Raw genomic sequence first — 23840 nt, 5'->3', positions numbered from 1 at the left:
TTAAATAAACATATAATTGCACCCCCTCGCAGACTTGGGAACCTCCCTTATTTAAAACTCCGGCCCGAGACTGAGACAGGGGCCTAGAGAGTACATTGCAGCAAACGGCTCCATAAATAACCAGCCACACAATAGCAAGAAAAATAAACTGTTAACAAGTGCCTAAGGCTTCTACAGGGTCAAGTGAAAACAGAAAGCCATCCAGTCGCCGTCCCTACACAGTGAAATACCGTCGCAGGTAATCTCGGGCACCATCTCTCTATTTTTGTATTCCTCTGGAAATAAAACCGCATTTACATGTACATTTTAGGTACATACATGGACCAAATGTTTATGACAGAGAAGTAGACAAAGCAGGGGAAGGAGAAGCAGCTGCATAGAGAGGGACAGAGGGAGCGAAGAGACAGACAGCGAGCTGTTTGCTACCTAATTCTAGCTCACAAACAAGGAAGCGCAGCCAATTCTCTTCGGCTATTCAGCGTTCCTCTCACCGCAGCTGGACAGATCTGGGCCTTTCTCTAATCACCATGGCAACTGCACCTCACCGCCACCGGAAATAAGATGCTGAGCCCTTCCCCAAACGATCCGGCTAGAAATCTAGGAAGCGCTGATCCAGAGCGCACAGAGACAGCTGTGTTGCTCCTCTATCGCGGGGATGGTATGGCCAGAGTAGTGAGAGAAGGGGCTTTGTTACACCCAGCAGGAACTAGGTGCTGTCCTGGGCCTAGACTCCCCGCCCGCTCCTTTGCTCGCGCACACCCGGATCCTTCGTCGCGGGGAGGATGTTTCCGCCCGGCCGCGGTGGGCGTGACGCAACGTCCAGCGCGCGCTTTTCATGCCTTGGCGTTTCCTTTGGCGGATTTTCTGTTTTCAGAAGTTGCTCGGTTCGTTTTATTCAGCGGCAGTGGTGCTTCCCCGAATCTCAAAATGCCGTAGGTATCTCTTCCCCTGCCTAATTTTTTTATTTTGTAAAGACAGTGTCTCCCTGTGTTGCCCAGCCTGGTCTTGAAGTCCTGGGCTTAAGTGATCCTTCCACCTCAGCCTCCCAATGTGCTGGTACTATGGGAATTAGCCACTGTGTCAGACCTTTTTGACAACTGTCTTCCTAACATATGCACAGGAGATGTTATATTAGGCTTTTAGATAAATATATTCTGGTAATAAATATACAACCTTAAAGTTGAGGTTAACATCTCACATATATAGCTAATATATATGTGAAACTAGCAATTACTTTGCTAATTTTCTAAGTTTTAGCAAAGCGATTTAAGACTAAATCAACAGTTAAGTGATGCATAAAACATAATGGCATGTTAGTAGAGAATCTCCATCATTGTTAGTAAATTGTTTTTTTTTTAATGTGGTTACTGGTGAGGTCATAAATGAGTGGTGCAAATAGTTATCTTGGCAAGTTACATATGAAGGTGGATTCATTTTTAAGTGATATTGAAATGGTGACTATTTGGTATGTATTTGGAAGACTAAAAGTGTAATATAACTTATGGAAGGGTGTGATCTATCTTTTTTCTAATTTCTTAGAACCTTGAGCGGAAAAAACTTCAATACAACAATGAGTAGTTGTGAAAATATATATGGTCCAAATGAATCTAAAATAAGAAACAGCAAATGTTCAGTGACAATAGAGTGGATGGATGAATCTTAACATAATGAGTGAAAGAACCAATTTGTATGAGACTTCGTTTGTTATCCTTATAAAACTTAAGAACAAGCAAAAATAAGCTACTTATGGCTACATATGTATATGATAAGATTATTGTTAAAAGGCAGAGAAATGATAAATACAGTTTAATAAATGCCTTTTGGGGGGAGCAAATAGATGCATGTATACTCAGTCATATTGGTAATGATCTAGTTCTTAAATTATGTGGTGAGTTTATGGGTGGTTATTTTCTAATGTTTTATAACTTGCACAGCTTACATTTATTCATTAGAATCCATTATTCATTAGTATTACATTTATTCATTTAGTATGTACTACTTAAAATGTTTTTTAAAAGGATTTAGAGATTACTTAAGTCCTCCGTAAGTGTAGCTTTCTGTGCCTTCTGTTTGATCCTTTGAAGGAAACAGATGAATTAGATAAACGCTGCTGTTGGTTTCATTAGGCTAATCATCCCTTCCAATCTTGCTCCTCTGTGTACATTCTAAAATTAGTGGCACAGTCATTTATCTAGGTTGAAACCTTCACTTTTTAAAGATTTGAAGTGGAAAAATCATGGACTTCGGAGTAAGACAAACCAGGATTTGAATCTTGAGTCTGTTAACCAGCTGTGTGCTCCTTAGATTGTTACTCAGTGTCCTCATTGATAAAATAGTTGCTCAATAAGTATTTATTAATTGAATGATAAAGTTGCTACTTTGGAAAGATTTCATTTTATGTAGATAGATACATGTCTTTTTAGTAGCTCTTGCTTTAAGTAACCAAATCCCATTCTAGACCTTTTTTCTTCTTCTACCTTTTCTTTATAAAGCTTCCTTTAAAAAGTACCATTTGCTTAGTCTTTCTAGTTAGTGTACATCATCATGCTAATTCAGCCAAGGATACTCTCTACCAGAGTTAACTTTATTCTGTTCCAAGCTATGACTGAACTAAAATAATGATAGGAATGGCTTAAAATCCACTGGCTAACATAAAAATCTGTGACACTGGCCGGGCGCGGTGGCTCACGCTTGTAATCCCAGCACTTTGGGAGGCCGAGGCGGGCGGATCACGAGGTCAGGAGATCGAGACCACAGCGAAACCCCATCTCTACTAAAAAATACAAAAAAATTAGCCGGGCGTGGTGGCGGGCGCCTGTAGTCCCAGCTACTCAGAGAGGCTGAGGCAGGAGTATGGCGTGAACCCGGGAGGCGGAGCTTGCAGTGAGCCGAGATTGCCCCACTGCACTCCAGCCTGGGCGACAGAGCGAGACACCGTCTCAAAAAAAAAAAAAAAATCTGTGACACTGTAGTGATATAAATGAATAAAGGAAGGAGAACAGAAAGCCTTTTCTTGGAATATAATGCTAACTAATAAATATAAAAGGAATGATCATTATGGCTCTTTATAAGATTTCTTATTTACTACATTGGAGAAAACTGGAAGATAATATCTTTATGGTCAAAATTTATATCACTGATATTACAATACATCAAGATCAAGTGCAAGTTATGCTCTCACGAGGATGCAGCATCACTTCTGTGATATTTATGCCAAATATGCATAACCTAATCATGGGGAAATATCAGATAGGCCCAAATTGAGGGACAGTCTACAAAAATAAAAATAAAAATGGCCTGCAGTCGTGAAAAATGTCCAGGTCAAGGAAAACAAAAGGTTGAGAAACTGTTCTAGAGGCAGACAGCCAAATGCAATGAGTGATCCAGGACTGGATCCTAGACTTGGGTGGAAATTTCTATAAAGGACATTATTGGGACAAGTGATAAAATTTTACAGACTGCTTATTATAATAATGTATTGATGATTTTTTATTTTGATAATTGTGTTAATGTAATTGTTCTTAGCAAAATATATGGAGATATTTATGAGTAAGGGTGTACTGTGTCTCCAAGTTCTCAATGGTTTAGAAAAATAAGCATATATAATAAACATATATATGTGTATCGACAGAATGATAAAGCACGTGAGACAAAATATAAGCAAGTGGTAAATCTGGGTAGATGATAACAAGAATTTTTATTCTTGGAGCTTTTTTAAAGTTTATAATTGTAGAAAAATTTAAAGTTACTCCAAAACATATTGAATTGTTTTAAAAAATTAATGGATGGTTTACACAGTAGATTAGGCACAGCTGAGTAAGGAATTAGAGAATTGAAAGATAAATCTGAAGAAATTGCCCAAAAGGCAGCTTAGAGAACAATGAAATGAAAGAGGAGTTTAGGGATGTGAAAGAAGAAGAAAGTGTAAAATTATTTCTTAATAGAGTCTCAGAAAGGTAGAATGAAGGAGAGGCAATAGTTGAAGAAATACGGCTTAGTTTTTGTTTCAGAACTGCTAAGACAAATCAACATAAAGGACTACCTTAGAGATAAGACTGTTCAGATGACATTGTTTGGGAACTTTTTTTTTTTTTTAACAGGGTTTTGCTCTGTAGCCCAGGCTGGGAGTACAATGGTGTGATCGTGGCTCACTGCAGCCTTGACCTCCTGGAGTCAAGTGATCCCGCCTCATCCTCCCAAGTCGTGGGACCACAGGCATGCACCACCACCACACCTGTCTAATTTTTTTTTGTATTTTTTTGTGGAGTTGGGATCTCCCTATGTTGGCCAAGCTGGTCTCGAACTCCTGGTCTCAAGGGATCCACCCACCTCAGCCTCCCAAAGTGTTGGGATTACAGGCGAAACTCACTGCGCCAGGCTCTGTATTTAAACTTAAGTATGGTTGATGGGAATATCTTTAAACAAACAAAAAAAAAGTCTTATCTAGGAATTTTAAACCAAAATTATTTTAGTCCACAAAATTGGAGCATCATAGAAAACTGAAGGAACTAAATATATTCTTGAATTTGAGATTGGTGTTTCAAACTAAAAAATAAATGCAATTAATTAAACAGATTATTAGTTTATATAACACTTGTATGCCAATCACTGTATCAGGCTTTGGGGATTCAAATATTAATAGATACTGTGCTATCTAGGAGTTTTAACTTTAGTGGAAGATACAGTTCAAGCATTTTTAGAACTCGTAATCTACCAGTTAGCAGACACAGTGCTAATGATATAAATATTTTAGTCTGGCCAGGCGCAGTGGCTCACGCCTGTAATCCCAGCACTTTGGGAGGCCGAGGCGGGCGGATCACGAGGTCAGGAGATCGAGACCATCCTGGCTAACACGGTGAAACCCCATCTCTACTAAAAATACAAAAAATTAGCCGGGCAAGGTGGCGGTCGCCTGTAGTCCCAGCTACTCGGGAGGCTGAGGCAAGAGAATGGCGTGAACCCCAGGGGGCGGAGCCTGCAGTGAGCCGAGATCACGCCACTGCACTCCAGCCTGGACGATAGCGAGACTCTGTCTCAAAAAATAAATAAATAAATAAATAAATATATATATTTTAGTCTGGGGAAGAAAAACGAACATAAATAGTTTCAACATAAGTTTAGTGAGAGGGTCATGCACAAGTGCTGTTGAGTAGAGTTGAAGCTTTCCTAGTGCAAACAGGACAGTGTCAGTAGAAACTTATTAGAGATAATTCTGTCAGAGTCTCAAAGGTATGGTAGGTTTCAGTGTTAGTTTTTTGTTATTATGTTTATGTTGTGAAATAAAATTCATACAGAAAAAAGTCTGTTACCCATCTGCCATTTTTAATTCTGATACACCTGAGTGCTTTCAATAGAGACTCTTACAAAGGACATACTTATGTCCTTCCTTTATATGTATGTATGTGGCAGTATTTAATAACAGTATGGTCAATATGAAAGCATCTAAATGAATGATTAATAACAGTATTAGTAGCTAATACTGTTATTAATTTGAACACAAAAAGCATAGGCTTGAATGAAAAGGAGAATGCAGAGAGGATAATAGATTCTTCTCCCATCTTTGCTCATTCCCATACATAGAATGGAAAATAAATCATTTCACATATCTCAGTTTACATTTAAGGAGTCACGTGGGATGTGAATTTGGCCATTGCCTTTCATCAAAGGATTTCTAAGAATCTCACAAGCATACTCAGTAATCCTCTAAACACTCCTGTGAAGTTGTAGCTGGCAATATTATCATCTCTATTATAGTGTGGAGTAAATGGAAGCACTGAAATACTCAGTGATATTTTTATCTTCCACTCAGAAATTTCTTACTACTTTACAGGCCTGTGTTATTATCAACTTTATGAAGCTTAGTGAGATTATGTGATTTGCCCAACCTTAGGGAAGAATTTGGCATAGGATGAAGGCTCCCTGAGTCTTAACTGCTTTACTAAGTTTATTCTTTACCCCCCATTCTTCCCCTCAGTCCTGTTATTCAAAATTGTATTTAAACTAATATTTTAAAAGTTCTATAAGAGAACCTCAAATCATAAAATTTTGTGATTTTCTGAGGTGTCATTCCTGGTTTTTTATTAGGAATCAAATGATAGGGTTTTTTTTCCTAGAATAATTTATTTAATATTGTAACTGATGTTAGTCAATAACATTGTATAATAAAACGCATTTACTTGTTCTGTTCTGATGAACCAGAGAATCCTATTCAGGATACTACCATGTGTTAAGCTAAATAGAAAAGAGGAAGTCAGTCTTAGAAAATAATATAATTATACAAACATAGTTACTCTCTCTATAAAATTGCATGTCAAATGCTTTCTATCTTTTTAAAATTCTCAACAGCAGTAATTCTGGTAGCAACCAAAATTTTGATCCCAGTGAATCTAAACCTAGTATACCTAGAAATAGAATATAACTTGTAAATTATGGGCATAGGTGGAAATTTGGGTAAGTTGGAAGTTAGAAGTCACCCACAGAGATGTTACCTGTAAAAGGGAAGTAATTAGGACACAATAGGTAGATACCCTTTAAAAAATTATCTGTTTTTAAATTGTGCTAAATTGTAACAAAATTTACTGTTTTAATCATTTTTTAGGTGTCCAATTCAGTGACATTAAGAATGTTTACCTTGTTGTGCAACCATCACCACCATTCATTTCTAGAATTTTTTTCATCTTGTAAAACAAACTCTGTACCCATTAAACAGTAATTTCCCGTTCCTCACTCCCTCTAGCCCCTGGCAACCACCATTCTATTTTTTGTCTCCATGAACTTGACTACTCTCCTATGAGTGGAATCATACAATATTTGTCCTTTTGTGACTGGCTTATTTTACTTAGCATAATGTCTTCAAGGTTTATCCATGTTGTAGCACATGTCAAATTTCATTTCTTTTTTTTTTAAAGCTGAATAAGATTTTGTTTTATGTATATATCGCATTTTGTTTATCGGTTCATCTGTCAGTGGGTATTTGGGCTGCTTTTCTTTTTTTTTTTTTTTTTTTGAGACAGAGTCTCGCTGTCGCCCAGGCTGGAGTGCAGTGGCACGATCTCAGCTCACTGCAGGCTCCGCCCCCCCCGGGGTTCACGCCATTCTCCTGCCTCAGCCTCCGGAGTAGCTGGGACTACAGGCGCCCGCCACCACGCCCGACTAATTTTTTGTATTTTTAGTAGAGACGGGGTTTCACTGTGTTCAGGATGGTCTGGATCTCCTGACCTCGTGATCCGCCCGCCTCGGCCTCCCAAAGTGCTGGGATTACAGGCGTGAGCCACCGCGCCTGGCTGGGTTGCTTTTCTACCTTTTGGCTATTGTGAGCAATGCTGCTATGAACACTGGTGTACAAATATCTGTTTGTGTCCCAGCTTTCAATTATTTTGGGAAGCGGAATCATGGAATCATATGGTAATTCTATTTTTAATTCTTTGAGGAACTGCCATACTGTTTTCCATAGCTGCTAAACCATTTTACATTCCCACCAGCAGTGCACAGGGATTCTAGTTTCTCTACATCCTCACCAACACTTGTTTTCTGTTTTTTTTTTTTATTTTATTTTTTAATAGTAGCTATCCTAATAGGTTGTGAAGTAATATTTCATTGTGGTTCTGATTTGCATTTCCCTAATGATTAGAGATGTTGAGCATCTTTTCATGTGCTTATTGGTCATTAGTATATTGCTTTGGAGAAATGTATATTCAAGTCTTTTGTCCAATTTTGTGTGCCCACTTTTTTAAACCAAGATAGTAGCCACAGGAGCTGCTTATAACTTTACAGAACTACCAGATAGATATCACTTTTGTTAGCTAATACTGGTAATAGAAGAGTAAATATTTTAGGAAAATATCCCATATATCTAATCAAATTTTACCTATTTTTCCTTCATATGTTTCATCCGTCTCTTCTATTCCTACTAACAGTAAAGTAATAAATTTAGTATATTCTCATGATTGTGTTAGTTGTAAAAGAGTGGTTGGGCCCAGTTCTAATATAATGTTAAGAATAGATGGTCATAAACTCTGTAGTGGGTTTGCTCTTCTTTCCCCTTCTTTAATTCCCTTCCCCTCAATTCAGTAAAGATTTATTACTCACAGGGCCTGAGATCTCAGTTTCTCTCCCTCAAGATGTGTGACAGTAGGCAAGTTGCACAGACTGTTTTCCCTATTGGCTGAACTAAGTGATTTCTTAGATTTCTTCTAGTCTTGTCTATTATATCTTTTAAGGATTCTTTTAAGTATTATAACTTTTGGTTATTAGATGTCTGAATTATCTGAATACTACACTACCCTCAGTAAATAATATTTTTAGATTGTCACCAAACATAAAGTGGGAGATGACAGCCTATTTTAACTCAGCTTACTTTCTTGTTTACTATTTTTTACACATTTCCTTGGGTTTCTTAGATCAACCTGGGGCCTAATCTGTAAACTTTTTAAAAGCAAACATTTAGTTACTTTCTGTAAGAATTAACCATTGATAATAAAGCAATATTTTGAACAGTTAATAGCAGGATAGAATTTGTCTCCTTCTAAAAGATAGTATTGCATCTTAATAGCATTTAGAAACAAAGGATAAGAAATGCTGTACTATTTAACTTTAGTTTTTTAATTTCTGTGTTTTTTTTGAGACAGTTTTGCTCTTGTTGCCCAGGCTGGAGTGCAATGGCACGATTTCCGTTCACTGCAACCTCTGCCTCCCGGGTTCAAGTGATTCTCCTTCCTCAGCCTTGGGAGTAGTTGGGATTACAGGCATACACCACCACACTAGGCTAATATTTTGTATTTTTAGTACAGACAGGGTTTCACCATGTTAGGCTGGTCTCGAACTCCTGACGTCAGGTGATCCACCCACCTCAGCCTTCCAAAGTGCTGGGATTACAGGCGTGAGCCACCACGCCTGGCCTAATTTCTATTTTTGAAGTGTTATAAATACCAGAACATCTTACATACCCAAATAGGGCAATATGTATTCCAAAGCTAAATATAAATTTAAAAAAATTATCTGCATTTTAGTTTGTTTGTACCTGTTTTCTTCTTGCCTCATTGGGAAATCAGATTAAATTGATATTAAGTGGATTTCTAAAAGCATAAATAATTCTTTAAACCAGTTTAATCTCAAGAAATAATGTTGTGATAGGCTAATGTGGATATAGTAGCAAAATAATCTTTTAGATAGATTAAATTTTTATACTTAATATTTACTGTTCAATGATTTTCTTAGATTGACCATCTCTTCTATTTTTTCTTATTCTTATCCTTTGTAAATCAATAGTTACTTACAAATACTCATTTTCTAAGATCAATACAAACTTTTGGGGGATTTCTGTAATATAATATAGTACAATCTTTTTGCTTTATGCTCTAATTCTTTAATATTTTAATTCTATTTCTATTTCTCAGTAATCAAGAAGATACTTTTAACACTGCATTTGTCACTGAGAAAACTAGTTTTAATTTATATTGACCTTTTTCTCCTTTGAACATTTAGTCTGCATTCAATAAAATGTTGATCACTGCTCTTTAGAAGACAGCTGTATGAAATAAAGTATTATAAATATTCAGCTTCCCTTTCTAAGCATTGTCACCAACAGCTGGGCATCCAGTTTAGCAGAACAGATTTTGCACACAGGGAGCCTGGCATATTCCTGAATCAGTTTAGTGAAGGAAACAAAAAATAGTTTCTTATGGATTGGGGACTTATAAAGACATAGAGCATCTGTTCTTCAGTTAAGTCATAGTCTGGTTGCACTGAATCATGTTTAAAGCTAGAATAGTGTGCAAAACTTTTTCACCATGCTCATACCTTTAACACCTAGTGCACTGTTTCTGTACTATACTTTCAACATCTCCACTGAAAGTGCATAAATAAATACACAAAAATAAAATTTTGCTCTTATATATGATATTGTAATAGTGGTATTTTAAAGCAGACAAACATACTATTATAAGAGTTTTTATAATATGACTGATGTTTAAATTGTATGGTAGTCCTTGTATATATAACTGCATATATTTTTTTAAAGAAACATTTAAATGTTTAATTATGATCCCATTTAGAGATACGCAATTAGAATCAAACCTGTCATCATAAATAATTGCTTTCTTCATATGGTATTCTGCTTTAATACATAATATAAAAATTGGTTGGTAGAACTAAGAATCTTTGTTTATATATCTTCCCCTTAATTATTGGGCTACTTTAAATAAAGCATGTCAAATCTAAAATTTCTTTAAATTTTTTGTTTGTAGTGTTAAAAGATCACTGAAATTGGATGATCTGTTAGAAGAAAATGTAAGTATTTGCTTAAAAGTTTGTCATTGCATAAGATTGTGTTTTCAGTTTTTAACTACTGATTTACCTCATTAAATATTAAAATAATCAAGACACAATGTGATGTAATTGTGATTGGTACACCACTTTCTGCATATAAGATATTTTAGTTTTTGTAAATCTAATATGTGGAAGTTTCTGGCCAGCTTGAGGTGTTCAGTTAAGCAAATCAATTGTTTAAAAACCTTAATGAAATAATTTAGTAAAAATTAATTCACTATTTGTGGAAAAAAATAGTCTGCCACTTAAACGTACAAGAAACAATATCGGACAATGGCAGTACTTTTAATCTGCATACTATCATCTGCTAAAATGAAATGGAAACGTTAGTAGCATTTTTATATCAAAAATGTAATTACCTTCCTCAGCTATGCTGGCATGGATTAAACAGCATAATACTAACACTGTAATAAATTGCACCACGGTTATCACAATGAAAATTAAATTGTACTGTTGCCATTACTTTTTGTAAATTGAGTTGTAGCACATTCCCAGTGCCAGCATATCATGACATATGTTAGTTTATTATCTTTTCATACCAACTATGGATCTAGATGGAAACACTAATACTGAGATACTTATGACCTCAGTAATCTTAAATGCAGGTAAATTGGTGAGAAAGTAAATTAAAACAAATAGCTAGTCAATAAGTAGGCTCCTCCAAATTCACATATGAATGCCATTTCAATAAATGGGTTTTATATGGAATTTTTCTTTGGAAGACTCACTGGTGTTTAACAAAACAGAAATTTACCATTTAGAAAACTTGCTACATGCTTTTTAAAAATTTTTAAACAAAGGTGGAAAAGTACTGCAATGACACTAAAAAAATCATTAACAGTATAATTAGCAATTTAGAATACCATTATCCAACTTGTTCTGTGCAGAATGCAGCTGTGACTGTAATTCTGCATCTGTTTCTTTGGTCAGAATGGTATTTTGGTAGATGAGTAGTCCAGCTTGAAATGAAATACTGTTCTTTCCTGCCCCAAAGCTGTTCTTTGGGAGATGGTAACATTGTTTAAATGGAAAAGAATGACCGTTTCAGAACCCATTCTCTTCATGAAGTAAATTGTCATCATGGCAGGCTTTCTTTGTATTTTTTCTTCAGATGAAGATGTGTCAAGGTAGCCAGTGCCACAGCTGATATCCTGTATTAGAAAAATACGTTGTTATATTTGGCCCAGTTCTGTACCTTTCAACAGAACTTAAATTGATTTAAACTTGTACCAACTGATTTAGCAGTACCAGTTGATTTAGCTTGGTACTACATGACCACATCTGCCCAAAGGAGGTTCCTAGCATACTAGCTTGGGCCTTTCTATTTCCTGACCAGTTTCTGGTATTTTCAGCTTTGTCCTCTTGCCTTATCATTTGTTTGAAGCTCTATATTTACATCTTAGAGCTAACAGCTTTTGTTCTGTTCTGGTGTTAAGTCTGGGCTTCTCTCCATGGCTACATACACACTTCGTCTACTCTAGTAACAACTTAGCCCTGAAGCAACCTGGCTCCCAATTATATACTTACATGGCCCATGGCCCCATTGAGGCTGCTTTAACCCATGCAAAAGGAAATTGGACATTCAAAATATATACCTACAATTTTAGGACTACTTAATTGTTGTGAAGCTATAGTGGAACTAGTAGTAACTTTGTGGTCATTTTATGTTGCTGAAGGGGGAAGGCTCTGGTTTCTAAGGGAAAGTGATTGGCCCTTATATGCCAGTTGGTTGAAGTGGAGCCTGTTCATCCTAAGCAATGGCCATATCCAGAGATATTTGGAACTCCTAACTCCCAGTGTTCATAATACAGCTACAGCTCTTCATGGAGATTAATGCTTCATGATGTTTGGGCAAGGTTCAAATGCCATTTTCTTATGGCTCTTGATAACGGCTTACTGTGTGTGTCCTCACCCAAATCTCATCAAATTGTACTCCCGTAATTCCCACGTGTTGTGGGAGGGACCCAGTGGGAGATAATTTGGATCACAGGGGCGGTTTCCCCTATACTGTCCTCATGGTAGTGAATAAGGCTCACTAGACCTGATGGTTTTATCAGGGGTTTCCACTTTTGCATCTTGCGCATTTTCTCTTGCCACTGCCATGTAAGAAGTGCCTTTTGGGCAGGGGTTGCAATCCTAGTCTCTGATAAAACAGACTTTAAACCAACAAAGATCAAAAGAGACAAAGAAGGCCATTACATAATGGTAAAGGGATCAATTCAACAAGAAGAGCTAACTATCCTAAATATATATGCACCTAATACAGGAGCACCCAGATTCATAAAGCAAGTCCTGAGTGACCTACAAAGAGGCTTAGACTCCCACACAATAATAATGGGAGACTTTAACACCCCACTGTCAACATTAGACAGATCAACGAGACAGAAAGTTAATGAGGATATCCAGGAATTGAACTCAGTTCTGCACCAGGTGGACCTAATAGACATCTACAGAACTCTCCACCCCAAATCAACAGAGTATACATTCTTCTCAGCACCACACCACACCTACTCCAAAATTGACCACATAGTTGGAAGTAAAGCACTCCTCAGCAAATGTAAAAGAACAGAAATTATAACAAACTGTCTCTCAGACCACAGTGCAATCAAACTAGAACTCAGGATTAAGAAACTCACTCAAAACTGCTCAACTATATGGAAACTGAACAACCTGCTCCTGAATGACTACTGGGTACGTAACGAAATGAAGGCAGAAATAAAGATGTTCTTTGAAACCAACGAGAACAAAGATACAACATACCAGAATCTCTGGGACACATTCAAAGCAGTGTGTAGAGGGAAATTTATAGCACTAAGTGCCCACAGGAGAAAGCAGGAAAGATCTAAAATTGACACCCTAACATCGCAATTAAAAGAACTAGAAAAGCAAGAGCAAACACATTCAAAAGCTAGCAGAAGGCAAGAAATAACTAAGATCAGAGCAGAACTGAAGGAAATAGAGACACAACCCTTCAAAACATCAGTGAATCCAGGAGCTGGTTTTTTGAAAAGATAACAAAATTGATAGACCGCTAGCAAGACTAATGAAGAAAAGAGAGAAGAATCAAATAGACGCAATAAAAAATGATAAAGGGGATATCACCACTGATCCCACAGAAATGCAAATACTGGAAGCATTCCCTTTGAAAACTGGCACAAGACAAGGATGCCAGTTTTCAAAGGGACTCTCACCACCCGTATTCAACATCCTGTTGGAAGTTGTGGCCAGGGCAGTCAGGCAGGAGAAGGAAATAAAAGGTATTCAATTAGGAAAAGAGGAAGTCAAATTGTCCCTGTTTGCAGATGACATGATTGTATATCTAGAAAACCCCATCGTCTCAGCCCAAAATCTCCTTAAGCTGATAGGCAACTTCAGCAAAGTCTCAGGATACAAAATCAATGTGCAAAAATTAGAAGCATTCTTACACACCAATAACAGACAAACAGAGAGCCAAATCATGCGTGAACTCCCATTCACAATTGCTTCAAAGAGAATAAAATACCTAGGAATCCAACTTACAAGGGATGTGAAGGACCTCTTCAAGGAGAACTACAAACCAGTGCTCAATGAAATAAAAGAGGATACAAACAAATGGAAGAACATTCCATGCTCATGGGTTGGAAGAATCAATATCGTGAAAATGGCCATGCTGCCCAAGGAGATTTATAGATTCAATGCCATCCCCATCAAGCTACCAATGACTTTCTTCACAGAATTGGAAAATACTACTTTAAAGTTCATATGGAACCAGAAAAGAGCCCGCATCGCCAAGTCAATCCTAAGCAAAAAGAACAAAGCTGGAGGCATCACGCTACCTGACTTCAAACTATACTACAAGGCTACAGTAACCAAAACAGCATGGTACTGGTACCAAAAGAGAGATATAGACCAATGGAACAGAACAGAGCCCTCAGAAATAATGCCGCATATCTACAACTATCTGATCTTTGACAAACCTGACAAAAACAAGAAATGAGGAAATGATTCCCTATTTAATAAATGGTGCTGGGAAAACTGGCTAGCCATATGTAGAAAGCTGAAACTGGATCCCTTCCTTACACCTTATACAAAAATTAATTCAAGATGGATTAAAGACTTAAATGTAAGACCTAAAACCATAAAAACCCTAGAAGAAAACCTAGGCAATACCATTCAGGACGTAGGCATGGGCAAGGACTTCATGTCTAAAACACCAAAAGCAATGGCAACAAAAGCCAAAATAGACAGATGGGATCTAATTAAACTAAAGAGTTTCTGCACAGCAAAAGAAACTATCATCAGAGTGAACAGGCAGCCTACAGATTGGGAGAAAATTTTTGCAATCTACCCATCTGACAAAGGGCTCATATCCAGAGTCTACAATGAACTCCAACAAATTTACAAGAAAAAAACAACCCCATCAAAAAGTGGGTGAAGGATATGAACAGACACTTCTCAAAAGAAGACATTTATGCAGCCAAAAGACACATGAAAAAATGCTCATCATCACTGACCATCAGAGAAATGCAAATCAAAACCACAATGAGATACCATCTCACACCAGTTAGAATGGCGATCATTAAAAAGTCAGGAAACAACAGGTGCTGGAGAGGATGTGGAGAAATAGGAACACTTTTACACTGTTGGTGGGACTGTAAACTAGTTCAACCATTTTGGAAGTCAGTATGGCAATTCCTCAGGGATCTAGAACTAGAAATACCATTTGACCCAGCCATCCCATTACTGGGTATATACGCAAAGGATTATAAATCATGCTGCTATAAAGACACACACACACATATATTTATTGTGGCACTATTCACAATAGCAAAGACTTGGAACCAACTCAAATGTCCAACAATGATAGACTGGATTAAGAAAATGTGGTACATATACACCATGGAATACTATGCAGCCATAAAAAAGGATGAGTTCATGTCCTTTGTAGGGACATGGATGAAGCTGGAAACCATCATTCTCAGTAAACTATCGCAAGGACAAAAAACCAAACACCGCATGTTCTCACTGGTAGGTGGGAATTGAACAATGAGAACACATGGACACAGGAAGGGGAACATCACACACCAGGGCCTGTTGTGGGGTGGGAGGAGGGGGGAGGGATAGCATTAGGAAATATACCTAATGTCAAATGATGAGTTAATGGGTGCAGCACACCAACATGGCACATGTATACATATGTAACTAACCTGCACATTGTGCACATGTACCTTAAAACTTAAAGTATTAAAAAAAAAAGAAGTGCCTTTCGCATCCCATCATGATTCTGAGGCCTTCCAAGCCATGTGGAACTGTAAGTGCAATTAAACCTCTTTTTCCTTCCAGTGTCGGGTATGTCTTTATCAGCAGCATGAAAACAGACTAATACACCTCTTCTAATGAGGGAAGCAGAGATATGGACCTTACCCTGTGTTCTTCCTATAATGTACGGAATGTATACTGCCAGTACCACAAGTTGCTGAACCTCACAAATTGTTGGGTGTTGTAAGGAGGTGAAGAAAGTTCCAATTTATAATCATCTACTGTATTTGGGCTGCTTGAGTTGTTGCTCTCCAAGCATTGTTCCTAGATGGATTTTCAGGAATGAAGATGAATTATATATTACAAACTGTTGCCAATGGCAGTCCAGATGAATTTATATGGACAACTGGCTACCTGGCCCTATACCAAGCCAGCTTGACCCAGTCTTTTTCCGGCCACTTCAGAGAGAGAATAGAAGATGCTACAGTTGGGAAGAGAAGAGCATACTTCTTACCAAGGCCAGCTCAGTAGGCTTCCTGCCAGAGGAGTAGTGGTGCAGGTTTTGTTGGGGAGGTTTGCTGATTTATATATAGATATCCAGTCAAGAGTACTCCATAACTTATTAGTAAGACACCTTTTTTTTTTTTTTTTTCTCAAGACAGGGTCTCACTCTGTTGCCCAGCTGGAGTACATTGGTGTGATCACAGCTCACTGCAGCCTCAACCTTCTGGGCTCGAGCAATCGTCTCACCTCAGCCTCCTGGGTAGCTGGGACTACAGGCACGGGCCTCCATGCCCAGCTAATTTTTTGTATTTTTTTTTAGTTTCGCCGTGTTGTCCAGGCTGATCTCAAACTCCTGAGCTCAAGTAATCTGCCCATCTCGGCCTCCCAAAGTGCTAGGATTACAGGTGTGAGCCACCATGCATGGCAGTAAGACACTTCTAAGTCAGATTATTCCCATTGCCTAACTTAATCTCTCCAATCCTAGAACATTTCTCTCACCCCAAAAGGAAACCCCATACCTATTAGCAGTTAGTCTCAATTTCCTCCTCTCCCCCTCCCCCTGGAAACCACTAATCTACTTTCTGTCTGTATAGGTCTTCTTCTGAATATTTCATATAAATGGAGTCTCATAATTTTGTGTCTGGCTTCTTTCATTTAGCATAACATTTTCAAGATTCAATTTACCTATTTTTTTCTTTGATTGTCCTTTTGATGTCATATCCGAGAAACGTGTAATCCATGGAAACAGGTTTTTATCTACGTTTCTAAGAGTTTTATAGTATTAACTCATTCATTTAGGTCTTCCATTTTGAGTTAATTTTTGTACTTGATTCAAGGGTAGGGACTAGATTCATTATTTTGCATGTATATAACCAGTTACTGAAACAGATATCCACATGTAAAAAAATGAATCTGGTCCCTACCATTTGCTGAAACGACTATTGTTTCTTTTATTGAACAGCCTTGGCACCTTTGTTAAAAATCAAGTGATCAGAAATGTATGGATTTATTTCAGAATTCCCAGATAAATTCCATTTGTCTTATCTATATATATGTGTTTATGCCACTACCTTGCGGTCTTCATTACTGTAAGTTTCTAAGATCAAAAAACGTTTTGATTATAAGTTTGAAATCAGGAAGTATGAGTCCTTTAACTTTGTTGTTCTTTTTCAAGATTGATTTGGCTATTCTGTATCCTTTGTAATTCCATATGAATTTTGGGGTCAGTTAGTCCACTTCTGGGAAAAAAACATTGGAATTTTGATAAGGATTACATCAAATTTGCAGATTCAGTAGGGAAATTTGCAATCTTAACAATAATAGTAAGTCATCCAAACCATGAACATGAGATATATTTGTATTTATTTAGATCTCGCTTAATGTCTTTCAATAATGTTTCATCGTTTTAGTATACAAGTCTTATAGTTTTCTGATTAAATTTATTCCTGAGTATTTTATTCTTTTTATGCTATTAATGGAATTGCTTTATAATTTCATTTTTAGATTAGTCACTGCTAATGTATAGAAATACAACTGATTTTTACATATGGATCATATATCCTGCTGCTTTGCTGAACCCATTTATTAGCATTAGTAATTTGGAGGTTTCCTTTTTTCTTGTTTTGAGACGGAGCCTTGCTCTGTTGCCCAGGCTGGAGTGCAATGGCGCGATCCTGGCTCACTGCAACCTCTGCCTCCTGGGTTCAAGCAGTTCTCCTGCCTCAGCCTCCCAAGTACCTGGGACTACAGGTGCACACAACCACGCCCAGCTAAATTTTGTGTTTTAGTAGAAACAGGGTTTCACCACATTGGCCATGTTGGCCTCGAACTCCTGACCTCAGGTGATCCGCCCGTCTCGGCCTCCCAAAGTGCTGGGATTACAGGCATGAGCCAAAGCCCCCCCTGCCCTACTTAGGGTATTCTGTATATAAGGTCAGGTCATCTGCAGGTAGGGATAGTTTTACTTCTTTTGCAATCTACGCCTTTTATTTCTTTTTCGTGCCCATTGCTTTGGCCAGAACCTCCTGAACAATATTAAGTAGAAGTGGCAAGAGCAGACATCCTTTTCTTGTACCCGATCTTAGAGGGAAAAAATCCAGTCTTTCATCATTAAGTATGATGTTAGCTCTGAGTTTTTCATACGTGTCTTTTATCAGATTGAGAAAATTCTGTTCTATTCCTAGGCTGTTGAGTGTTTTTATCATGAAAGGATGTTAGATTTTTGTCAGTTACTTTTCCTGCATAATTGAGATGATCATGTGTGCTTTTTTTCTTTTATTCTCTTAATATAGTGTATTACATTGATTGATATTTGTACGTTGAACCAACCTTGCTTTCCTTGGATAAATTCTGCTTGGGTATGACATATAATTCTTTTATGCTGCTGATTTCAATTTGCCAGGATTTCTACATCTATATTTATAAGGGATTTGGGTCTGTAATGTTCTGGTATCAGGATAATACTGGCTTCAAAGAATTAGGAAGTGTTTCCTCATATTTTTGGAGAGTTTGAGAATACTTGGTGTCACTTCTTTAAACATTAGTAGAAAGGCTGGGTGCAGTGGCTCACACCTGTAATCCCAGCACTTTGGGAGGCCGAGGCGGGCGGATCACCTGAGGCTGGGAGTTCGAGACCAGCCTGACCAACATGGAGAAACCCCCGTATCTACTAAAAAATACAAAATTAGCCGGGCGTGGTGGCACATGCTTGTAATCCCAGCTGAGGCAGGAGAATTGCTTGAATCCGGGAGACGGAGGTTGTGGTGAGCCAAGATCGCGCCATTGCACTCCAGCCTGGGCAAAAACAGTGAAACTCTATCTCAAGAAAAAAAAAAAAACGCTAGTGGAATTCACCAGTGAAGCTACCTGGTCCTGGGCTTTTCTTTGTTGTAAATTTTTTGAATATTAACTCTATGTCTTTACATGCTGTTGATTTATTCAGATTTTCCAGTTCTCCATAATTCAATCCTGGTATGTTATGTGTTTCTGGAAATTTGCCTATTTCATCTAGATTATCTAATTTGTTAGCATGCAGTTGGTCATAGTAGTCCTTTATGATTTCTTTTATTTCTGCAAGGCCAGTAGTAACATCCCTTTTTCATTCCTGATTTTATAATTTGACTCCCCATCCCTTCCTTCCTTCCACCCTCCCTCCCTCCTTTTCTTCCTTCCTTCATCAGTCTAGCTAAAGATTTGCCAATTTTGTTGATCTTCTCAAAGTACTGACTTTTGGAATCACCATCACTGATCTCTATTGTTTTTTCTCCATTTCATTTGTTTTCTCTTTAATTGTCTTTTTTTTTCCCTTCTGCTTGCCTTGGGTTTAGTTTGCTTTTCTTTTTCTGGTGTCTTAAAGTGGAAGCTTAGGTTATTGATTTGAGAGCTCTCTCTTTTAACATAGTTATTTGCAGCTATAAATTTCCCTCGGAGTACCACTTTCACTACATCCCATTAAGTTTTTGTATGTTTTGTTGCGTTTTGTTCTTAATGTGTTTTTTAAGTTTTAAAAAAATTCCTTCTTTGACCCATTGGTTATTTAGCAGTGTGTTGTTTGATTTACACATATTTGTGTATTTTCTAAGTTTTCTTCTGTTATTTTTATTGTCATTCCATGTGACCAGAGAACATTCTTTATGAGAACATTGTATTATTTTCATCATTTTAAATGTGTTGAGACCTGTTTTGTGGCCCAACATGTTGTTATCCTGCCAAATGTTTTATGTGCACTTCAGAAGAATGTGTATTCTGCTGTTGTTGGGGGAGGGTTCTATAGATGTCTGTTAAGTCTAGTTGGTATATAGTTTTGTTCAAATTTTGTTTCCTTGCTGATTTTCTATCTAGGTTTTCTATTCATTATTGAATGCAGGGAATTGAAGTTTCCAACTATTATAGTTGAATTTTCAATCTCTCCCTTCCAATTCTGCCAATTTTTGTTTTATGTATTTTGGGCCTCTCCTGTTAGATACGTTTATGTTTATAATTGTATATCTTTTTTTGTTTTCTGTTTTTTTCCCCAATACCAATAAGTATTTATTCATTGTATTTTCTTGGAAAAAAGAAAAAGGGAGGGGAAAGGAAAAGCATATGTTACGATAGTGCAACAGAAAAGAAGTGCCCAGTACAGCAAATTGACCATCAAATAAACACACCCCAGTGATAAAGTCATCAGAGTCCAAGGGAGCTCAGTCTCCTGCAGTTCTGGAAGATGGGGAAGGGATCAAGAAAAGAACAGACAGGTACACACTCAGCCTACCTTCTGTCCTTCTCTCTTCATGAATTCAGACTTTTGCAGAAAGCTTTAGTTTCTGTCAGTAAACATCGAGCTACATTTGTCCATCTCTTATTAATCAGTCTTGTGGCCACTTTGACATACATTTTTTGCACCTATATAAAAGCTCCTGAGTGACTTAGATAACACTTATCTTCCTTTTCTTAGTCTCCCCCCGAGGATGAGACACATGTCACCCAATACATTCTATTTGACCTGTGTGAACAAAGGGATGTAAGTTTAGTGCTCTTATGGCAGGTAAATGAAACTCCCTTTCTCTTTAGCTACTATGACTCTACAATCACTACTGTAACAATGCAGGACAGTGGCTCCAGATACTATTAACAAAAGCCCTTGGTAATGGGTCTAGGTCTCTAAGTCCAGAATTTTCAAAACTTAAGGATTTTTTGTTTATTTTATTTTTTTAGAGTAGGGATCTCATTCTGTCATCCAAACTGCTGTGCAGTGGTATAATCATGTTTCATTGCAGCCTCGAACTCCTGGACTCAAGTGATCCTCCCAACTCAGCCTCCCAAGTAGCTAGGACTACAGGCACATGCCATCACACCTGGCTAGAAAAATTAAGAATTTTTGTCTTTGCTTCATACATTTATTCCTGGGCAACACAGATGGGTACAGGCATTTCATTTAAAAAACCTATGCTTACCAGCTCATACTTTCATACACACACACACACACACACACACATCTCAATGTGCATGGTAGATTTAGTTTAATCTCAGTGAAGGATAGATCTGGTGTGTGAAGCAAGTCTAGTACTCTAGGTTTAGAGACTTGGAATAGGAATCCTTTATTGCATATGTAGACAACTTCATCTAACCTTGTTCCTCTCTAGGCCTTTCACCTGGCCCAGGCTCTAACCTCTCAGCACCACCTTCCTATTCATACTCATGTCCAATCTTCCAGTAAAATGAGATCAACTCATGGGACAAATCAACTAAAACCAAGTATCCCAAGAAACATTATCAAGCTGGAGGAGTTTTAAGAAGACATTGCAGTAGAAAAGCCAGCCCTTATTGACATAAATTAGATAGTCCAATAGGCTGTATACTCCAAGTAGTTGTTTTTTGTGGTGATAATTTAACAACAACAAAAAGTATTCCTGCTGTGCAGACCTGGAGCAGCTGTCAAATTATCCCTGAGGTTGCCTGTGTACCTCACAACAAAGTATAAAAATAAGGACCTTAGATTAAAATATATAAAAATATTTTTATTAAGGAAAAAAAGTTAAAATGCACAAGATACATCATTTGCACACATCAAGTACAGTTGGCCTCCTGGAGAAAGTGAGAACCAAGGTGCAGTTGTTCAAAGGAGCAAATAAAATTATAGCGCCAGGTGCAGTGGCTCACACCTGTAATCCCAGCACTTTGGGAGGCTGAGGCTGGCAGATTGCTTGAGCTCAGGAGTTTGAGATCAGCCTGGCAACATCACAAAACCCTGTCTCTACCAAAAGTACAAAAAATTAGCCAGGCATGGTGGTGCGCACCTGTCGTCCCAATTACTCAGGAGGCTGAGGTGGGAGGGTCACTTGATCCCAGGAGGCGGACGTTGCAGTGAGCCGTGATCGCACCACTGCACTCCAGCCTGGGTAACAGAGCCAGACTGTGTCTCAAAAAAAAAAAAAAAAAAAAATTATAATGGCCCAGAATGAGGTAGGAGTAAGCTTAGGAGTTGCACATCTGCAGCTGTTTCCTCAACCGCCCCTTTTGCCTGTAATCATACCCGTCGCTTGGAATAGTTCCCGGCTCCCTGTCTCAAGAATGAGTTATGAGTAGACACATGGAAAAGCCCTGCCCTAATCTACCTGAGAGATTCCCTCCCACAGAATGTTGTGGCTTCTTGGTTGGGTCCATGAATCTGGTTTCATGTTGAATCTTTTCATTCTGGTATAGGAAATATTATTATATATCCTTGTTTAAAAGGAAAACGGGTTGCCTAGAGTGGAGCCTAAGATAAAGCATCCTGGTTCTAGGGAGATTTTCCACAAAAGCCATCACTTTTTTTGCTTGAATAGCATGGTTAGAATTCCTTTGCCTTCACCCCCACCCCCACCTCCCTCCACAAGGGAGGAGAGAGTGATTGCCATGGATCCTGGCCTGAGATACATGGCAGTGCCAGCTGCCCCCTACCTGCTGCATCCTACTTGCTTTGCTCTTTGCTAGTTGAGTGAGGGAATATATTAGTTAAGTGAGGAAACTGAAATTCAGATGAGTGCTGTGTCCATGATGGCATAGCTGGGGAGCAGCAAAACCATTGTGTGAGCCCAGGCTTTCCAATGTTAAGTCCGCGGTTCCTTCCATATACCACAGCTATCTTTCCTTTAGTGTAATTGTTTAAAGACTTCATGATTCTTCATTCTCTTTGGAAAATCTTATTTCTAATACTGTTTTTGGTTCATATTTTTATATTATCTTTAGCAGTTGACTAAATTTGTTAAACGTTTTAAAATACTGGGTCAATTCATTGGGGAAAAAGAAAGTCTTTAATAAATGGTAACCATATAGAAAAATATTAACTTCATATACAAAATTCATATGTACTTCATATCTCACTTTATTTACAAAATTTATTCCAAGAAGGATCATAGGCCTAAAGTAAAGCCAAACCATAAAGTCTCTAGAAGCCTGCATGGTGGCTTCTGGCTGTAATCCCAGCTTTGGGGGAGGCTGAGGTAGGAGAATTGCTTGAGGCTGGCAATTTGGGACAAGCCTGGGCAATGTTGTAAGACACTGTCTCTAAAAAAATTTTGTTTGTTAAATAAGCTGGCGTGGTAGTGCGCGCCTGTAGTCTCAGCTACTCAGGTGGGTAAAGTGGGAGGATCACTTGAGCCCGGGAGTTCAGGACTGCAGTGAGCTGTGATAGTGCCACTGCACTTCAGTCTAGGCAACAGAGAAAGACTTTGTCCCTTAGAAAAAAAAAATTACAGTGTAAGAGAATGACAGTAATGATACTTTTATTATTAAAATTAATATCTTAATATCTTTAAATTGTGAAAAAATAATTACTACAAATAGAAAAACCAGTGCATCAATGTTTTTAGCCAGTATTTTATTTTTCTTGTCAGGGTGAAATTTGCATATTATTAATTTCAAAGATCTCGAGTGTATAATTCAATGAGTTTTAGCAAATGCATAATTCAGTACCATAGCTCTAATGTACTGGTCATATTCTTTCCTTGCTGTCCCTGTAAGATCACTAAGATAAGTTCAAAATGTTTGTGTTCTCCATAGCTACCATAAAAATAAAACCCCAACATTTTTAGAACCATTAAGGTTGATAATTGTGGTAGCTGATAAGAAAGTAGTTGGGGTTGGGTGTGGTATCTCACACCTATAATCCCAGCACTTTGGGAGGCCAAGGTGGGCAGATCACTTGAGGTCAGGAGTTGGAGACCAACCTGGTGAACATAGTGAAACCCTGTCTCTACTAAAAATACACAAATTAGCCGGACGTGGTGGTGGGCTCCTGTAATCCCAGCTAC

The 23840-nt window shown here is 37.9% G+C and overlaps 2 protein-coding genes across 7 annotated transcripts in view; one reads left to right on the top strand and one right to left on the bottom strand.

Moving 5' to 3' along the window:
- The window catches only part of EFCAB7 (EF-hand calcium binding domain 7), a 65211-nt gene extending 64491 nt beyond the window's left edge, over positions 1-720 (bottom strand). The window contains exon 1 of one of the 3 annotated variants that reach the window (XM_030812940.1): positions 427-720. Coding sequence is in view for 1 of the 3 variants with exons in the window: in XM_030812939.1 (XP_030668799.1) it covers positions 492-529 (38 nt within the window). In the remaining 2 variants the exon portion in view is untranslated. The remainder of the gene's footprint in view (positions 1-426) is intronic. The other 2 variants (XM_030812941.1, XM_030812939.1) reach the window with 2 other exon arrangements.
- The window catches only part of ITGB3BP (integrin subunit beta 3 binding protein), a 102789-nt gene continuing 79489 nt past the window's right edge, over positions 541-23840 (top strand). For all 4 annotated transcript variants that reach the window (XM_030812946.1, XM_030812947.1, XM_003265175.3 and 1 more), the window contains exons 1-2: positions 541-932; positions 10245-10287. In XM_030812946.1, the coding sequence (XP_030668806.1) occupies positions 562-932; positions 10245-10287 (414 nt within the window). In that variant the 5' untranslated portion in view covers positions 541-561. The remainder of the gene's footprint in view (positions 933-10244; positions 10288-23840) is intronic.

This window comes from Nomascus leucogenys, chromosome 5 (genome assembly GCF_006542625.1).
Source record: "Nomascus leucogenys isolate Asia chromosome 5, Asia_NLE_v1, whole genome shotgun sequence".
Lineage (NCBI taxonomy): Eukaryota > Metazoa > Chordata > Mammalia > Primates > Hylobatidae > Nomascus > Nomascus leucogenys.
The sequence above is the reverse complement of the archived record's forward strand: the minus strand, read 5'-3'. Positions and strand labels throughout refer to the sequence as shown.